Source organism: Tarenaya hassleriana, unplaced genomic scaffold (assembly GCF_000463585.1).
Source record: "Tarenaya hassleriana unplaced genomic scaffold, ASM46358v1 Cleome61, whole genome shotgun sequence".
NCBI lineage: Eukaryota > Viridiplantae > Streptophyta > Magnoliopsida > Brassicales > Cleomaceae > Tarenaya > Tarenaya hassleriana.
In genome coordinates this window covers 688,324-695,196 of record NW_010968608.1, presented here as the reverse complement: position 1 = coordinate 695,196, position 6,873 = coordinate 688,324, and the positions used below count along the sequence as shown (strand labels likewise).

At 40.4% G+C, this 6,873-nt stretch overlaps 1 protein-coding gene across 1 annotated transcript; it reads right to left on the bottom strand.

Moving 5' to 3' along the window:
- Positions 1–3,787: 3,787 nt before the first annotated feature.
- On the bottom strand, positions 3,788–6,873 carry LOC109116072. The gene is made up of 3 exons (XM_019200844.1): positions 6,173–6,873; positions 4,088–4,430; positions 3,788–3,898 (listed from the first exon to the last, which is right to left on the bottom strand). The coding sequence occupies exons 1-3, from the start codon at positions 6,871–6,873 to the stop codon at positions 3,788–3,790; spliced, it is 1,155 nt and encodes a 384-aa protein (XP_019056389.1).

The following is a 6,873-nucleotide window of genomic DNA, read 5'->3' as shown; positions in this document are numbered from 1 at the left end:
CTGACTAAACATCGTGATGCACTGTGGCGGTAGCTCGAAACTGTCAATGGGCGGATGGTTGATGCATGATAGGAGTTGGGTGTGCTTCGGTGCAATGTAAGAACCCAAAGTCTCCTCTGCAACATAAGTAGCTTCGCCCTCAGTATGCTGATCGTAGAGCAGATTCATGCGCTCTTGGTTCATGTGGTGCTCCTCATCATGAACCGCACGCTCTTGTTGATGGTCGTGCGAACTGCTTGACCTCGACATAGCTTCTCTTCTCTGCTGATTTCGGATGTCCCTCAAAGTACGCTCAATCTCCGGATCGTAAACTAGGTATTCTTTCCGAGTAAAGCTCCTTGTCATGCACTAGAACCCTGCAAATCGCAAAGAAAAAGAAAAACTCAACCAAGTGAATCCGCAAAAACCAAAGAAAGAAAAACAAAAAGAAAAAGAAAAAGAAAACAAGCTAAGATCTAGAATCAATAAAGACCTAGAAATAGGCTAACCAGTCCCCGCCAACGGCGCCAAAAACTTGATACGCGTGTACCGAGTCTAGAATTTATAACCCGATTCACAACTCACCGCAAGGATACGGATCGTCGTAACACGGGGTCGAACACGAGAACCGGTAGCTAAATCTAAGTCTAATCAAAACCAAATTGAAGCCAGCAAGTGGAAGTGATGGTGGAAATAAGTGGAATCAATGGAAAATAAAATAAGAAAGCAAATAAAAACGAGTAACCTATCAAACAAGGATGACTACGGGTGTCGGGACCGTATTCGCGTGTATGGGTATATGCTAAGCATGCATGAATAACGATTATGACTTGTATTCGGGAATCATCAAGCAACAATGATAGAGAATTCACCTCTCGGTCTACTAACTCACTATCTACAGAGTAACTCGTCAATCTCTCGATCTATTCAAGTTAACCCTAGGTGCATAAAGAACGCTATCATCAACCCTAGATCGATTAAACCATATCTCTATGTGAATAATACGATCTATCCTATTGATTTTGATCCGAAACAAACCCATATCTCTATGTGGTTCAGAATCCAAGATAATTGATCAAGGGGTTAGCAAACATCAATCCAATAAAAGTGCAAATCAATAGAACCGAATCAAATCAAAACCGAAATCCAAGTTAGGGTTCAAACATACCCAAAACACAAATGAATCCCTAACCCATAGTCATGGATCTACTCAAGGTTCATGGAAAATAATAGAAAGAACAGAGAAAAAGAGATAAAAGAAGGGATAGAAAAGCTCATGTTGATGTCTAGTCTTCACGATCGAATCCTCCTTCTTCTTCCCGAAATCCCGTGAACTTCTATTCTTCTCTCCCCAAAAGCTCTGCAAAAATCTGTATCTAGGTGTTCTCTAAGGTTCTCCCATGTTCTAGGACGTGGCTAGGGCTTTTTTATAACCCTAGGGCGGCTCCCAAGAGTCCTATTCCCATTCAGATGCTGAAAATCGCGAAACAGGGTTTTAGACTGGATCCGGACCGATTCCAGGTGGATCCAGACCGGATCCAGATTCCTGGGGTCGAATTCTGCGTCCTTGATCCGGACCGGATCCAGTTGGATCCGGTCCTGCGCTGGCAGTTTTCTGGTCTTCACGATTTCGTTCATAACTTCCTGCTCCGGTATCAGATTTACGCGATTTTGGTGTCTACGCGAAGCTCTTGAAGTGCTCTTTCCAATGGTATATGTCTCGCACGATTTAGACCTCTGTAGAGAAAGTTATTGATGTCGCAACATGAGTATCTCATCCGGACTTCTCCTTTAACGCTCCAAATGGCTCCTTTTCGAGTCCAATCATCTTCGAAACCTGTAATCTGCAAAACTAAAGCACAACCGGGTTTTTGTGTACTAACACGTCTAGAATGTCCATGAATGAATGTGATTATCCCGTAAAACCTAGGCAAACTCTTATCAAAATATAGAGAAGAATAGGAGTTATCAGATTGTCACATGGACAGAGTCATGACTTGAATCTCATACATCGGTTCGTTCTTGGATCCTCATACCTGAGATGTCTAGAGTATCTGATATGAGGAGTGGCGTGTCTTGACTGCGTCAAACATCGTCTTTAACCGGATGATTATAACGGCGTTGATAAGATACGTTCGTGAATCATATGGAGATAGTAGACATGCAATATGGGACTTGTCACCTCCTTAACAAGAGAGATATCGTTGGGCCCTCTCGTGGAAATCGGACTATGAAAACGCGTGGCCACGCTATAGATGAAGTTGCATCTATTTTATTAGTTGATTTGCCAAGACGAGAAAGCAGTTGAACTTGAAGGGTGGCTCAAGCCATGCCCTTGTTCAACATATGATATCGTGAGATAAAGGATCAGAACTCGAGCTGTTATTGCCTTGGTTAGATCACCTCTGACTCAATTCAACGTGGGTGGTCATGGCGTCTTGCTAGAGGCTAACCATGACTTGTAGATCGGGAATGGTTCTCGAGGCTGCTGCCACTGCGAATGGGCCTACAGGGTCACACACCATTAGGGATGGACTTATATGTGAAGTTTCGGAAAGGAAGACTTGGATTTGGTCGGAAAAATCGTTTTCGGATCAAATCAGAGTGTCGGGATGTTTTCAGCCTTCTGACTCGGACCGAGTCAATATTTGACTCGGACCGAGTCAGTTCCCTGCGAGTCGAAACCCAGAAAGTGTTTTGGGCTTGGCTGATGTTTTGACTCGGTCGAGTCAAAGTTTTGACTCAGACCAAGTCAATGCTAAATGGGCCGGGTCAAGAGTTGACAATGGGCTTGGACTGATTCGTTCTGACTCGACCGAGTCAGAGTTCTGACTCGGACCGAGTCAATACTCGGAAAAAGTCACTTTTCCACAAGGATTAGGGTTCCTATCTTATAAAAAGGGTATTGGACACCGTCCTCAACCTAAGACAGACGAAAAGAACCCTAAGACAGAGCAAAAACACAGAAGAAATCGTTTCTTTCATAGTTCTAGCTCCCGGGATTAGATCCCACTTCATATACTTCACAGATCCTAGCAGATCGGTTCCAAAAGCGTTTGGAATCCTTCCCGTCGGTGTGGATACGTGTAGAGGGACTATAACTTCAGTCCTAGGTGATTAAACAGGCCCCGGATAGACTCCTACTTCCGTTTCTTCAGGAAATAGGTAAGTACTCGATTCCCACGGTGATATACACGGTCTGTTCGAGTTTTGCAGGTTTGGTTGCGTGTGACGTTTGGCTAGGTTTAGATCTTTTTCTTCCGCTGCATGAAACCTAGAAACCAAACCCTAGATCGATGAGATCGCATGCTAGGAACCCGTAGTGAAACCCAACAGTTGTGAATTGAGATATTCCGTGAAGAGAAAGAAAGGGTCGGAGAGCAATATACTCACCACCGTTGTCCGAATATAAAGATACTATTTTGGACTGAAATATGTTCTCAACTAGGGCTTTGAAACTTTTGATTATAGAGAAGACATCAGATTTGCGTTTTAAGGGATACAGCCATGTATATCTGCTGAAATGGTCTATAAAGACAACATAGTATCGAAAACCATCGAAGGAGAGAACAGGGGAAGACCACACATCTGAGAACACGATTTATAGTGGTCGATTAGAAGAGATTGTAGAGACTGAGAATTGTAACCGGTGGCTTTTATTGATTGAGCAAGAGTGACAGGGCAACAATCGACTCGAGGATGACAATGGAAGACTGAATTTAGAAATAACTTGAGACAGGACTTCGGAAGAAGGATGGCCGAGTCTAGAGTGCCAATCCGAAACTGATGTTTTGACACTGGACATAGCCTAACACGAAGAAGTTTTGGAAGTAGAGGAAGGAGATGAGATAGGCCATTCGTACACGCCTTGATTAAGCTTTCCGGTTGCTAGCTTTGCCCCCGTGGCTAAGTCCTTCACCTGAAAATTTTTAGCGAAAAATTCAACAGATACTTGGTTAGAGTTGCATAGCTGAGAGATAGAGATAAGGTTTTTCTTCATGACTGGAACACATAGGGTTTGATTTAGAGATAGTGGGCGAGATGAAGAGGGTAGAAAAGCTGAACCGGTATGTGTTATCTCTAGGCCTGATCAATCTCCAATGACAACTTCATCATTGCCAGAGTACGGCGTGTGGAAGGACAGATTAGCCAGATCTGTGGTGACGTGATGCGATGCTCCAGAGTCGAGTAACCACGGTTGAGACGTTGAGGTAGAGAAGCTGGCTGGATTTGCAGATGGTTGCCCGCTTGATTGTCCAGGCATGGGAAATGAGTTTTGCTGAGGAAAACTCTGTCCTTGTTTGAGTAAACGGCAGAATTTTGCACTGTGACCGTGTATTCCGCAGAGCTGGCATTTGCCTTGGTATCCACAACCTTGGTTGGTCTGAGGCCTTGGAGATCGATGGTCCATCGGAGGTCTAAAGTACGCTTCGCCAGGGGCCCTTGGGGCGCTGTTGAGTGGCATTAATTAGCGGTGATCGGGGTCTCACTACAAGAAAATCTTAATATAGCGACGAAATTTGCGACAGACTTTTTTCGTCGCAAAGAAATTACGACAGAATTCGACGAATTTGCGACGGAATGCGAAAATTTTTATTCCGTCGCAATTAGTCGCAAAATCCGTCGCAAATTTGCGATGGAATACGACGGAAACGTTGTCATCGCAGAACAAAACATTATTTGCGACAGAAATTTTAAAATTGCGGATTTGCGACAATTTTATGACAGAAATTTCTATCGCAAATATTAATTTTATTTATTTTTAAATTTATGTTATTTATTTTTGGAATTTTGCGACAGATTTGCGACAGAAATTTCTGTCGCAAATCATAATTTTATTTTATTTTATTTTCGATAAAAAATTTCAAATTTTTGCGTTTTCTTTTTTGTTTTGCGACAGAAATTTCAGTCGCAAATCTAAATTTTATTTTTTTCCGTTATTTTCGATGAAAAATTTTAAATTTTCGCGGTTTATTTTTCGTTTTGCGACGGGTTGCGACTGCAATATCCGTCGCAATACTTAATAAAAGCTGTGACTTCGTCTTTCTCCCCCAGACTTCAAATTTTTTTTTAAAAATCTCAATCTTCTCCAATCTTCTCCAACAAATTGTTTTTCTTCAAAATTCACCAAGTTATGTGTATATATATCGTGTATATGGATTTGTATATGTATGTGTTGTGTATATATATATATGTGAATGTGAATATGTTATGTGTATGTGTGTATGTATATGTGTATGCGAATGTGTATGTGTTTATGTATGTATATGTGTATGTGTGTGTGTTTATGTATGTGTGTTGTGTATGTATGTGAATGTGAATATGAATGTGTATGCATATATATAAATGTTTATGTGTGTTTATGTGATGTGTATGTGAATATATATATATATATATGTATGTGTATGTGTATATGTGAATATGTATGAATGTGTGTTTATGTATGTGTGTAATGTATATGTATATGTGTATGTAAATTTTGTGTATGAATGTGTGTTTATGTATGTGTGTGTATATGTATATATGTGTATATGTAAATGTATGTATATGAATATATGTATGTATATGAATATATGTGTATGTATATATATATATATGTATATAAATTTATGTGTATATGTATAATTATGTGCATATGTGTAATATATATGTATGTGTATGTAAATTTATGTGTGTATATATGTGTATGAATGTGTGTTTATGTATGTGTATATGTGTATGTATATATATGTCTATATGTAAATGTATATGTGTATGTGTATATATATAAATTTATGTGTATATGTGTAATATATGCGTATATGTGTATGTGAATATATATATATATGTGTATATGTATAATATATTTTTTATATTTTTTTAAATTAAAAAAAATATTTGCGACGGATTTTTCTGTCGCAAATCCGTAGTAAACGTAGATTTTTTTTGTTTTTTTAAATATTAAAAAAGATATTTGCGACAGATTTTTCTGTCGCAATTCTGTCGCAAAACTCGGATTTTGTCCGTCGCAACTTTGCGACAAATTAACGACCGACAAACTTTTGCGACAACAATATACGGACAGAAATGATTCTGTCGCAATCTGTCGCAAATTTGTAATTGCGACAGATATTCTTTTGTATTTGCGACAGATTTTTCTGTCGCAAATTTTGATGTTTCTTGTAGTGTCTCTGTGAGAATGGGTGTGTCTGACATCAGATCGACTTCGTGACTAAGCAGCTTCTCATGAAACTCAATGAAGGAGATAGATGTGTCCTTTGCTTGGATGATGTCTTTGACAGGTTTATAGTTATCATCGAGGCCAGCCAGAATCATGTCAAGGAGATCTTCATGATCCATGGGTTTGCCTAGAAGTGCCAGTTCATCTGATTTAATTTTGAAGAAGTGCATATAATCGTTGATCGATTTTGGACCTTTGGTGAAGCGCTTCATTTGTTCCTTGATCTGTTTCAGGTGTCCCCTGCTGCTTCGGCCATAGGTGTTAGCTAGACTAGTCCAGGTAGCAGCAGATGACGGAGCAGAAGCGACTAAGGCTTGACAGGAACTCGATATGGAGCCAAGGAGAGCCGAAAATATCAATCTGTCTTGGCGAAACCAGATTTGATATTCAGGATTAGGAACCACCAGGTTGTTGACGATGACAGTTGCAGCCGGAACTTGAGCGGGATCGAGAAACCGATCCAGATTATAGCCCTGAAGCAGAGCTTTGATCTGCACACTCCATGTGATGTAATTTGTCGCTGTGAGTTTCGTGACATTGGAAACATTGACGTTTATTAACGTCGAGATAGGGTTCACAGGATCATATGCGGTGATAGTGTCTGTCGGAAGACCAGCAGGAGCAGAAGTGTTGCTCGTGGCTGGGTTGCTGGTTTCAGGGGTTATAGAAGACAT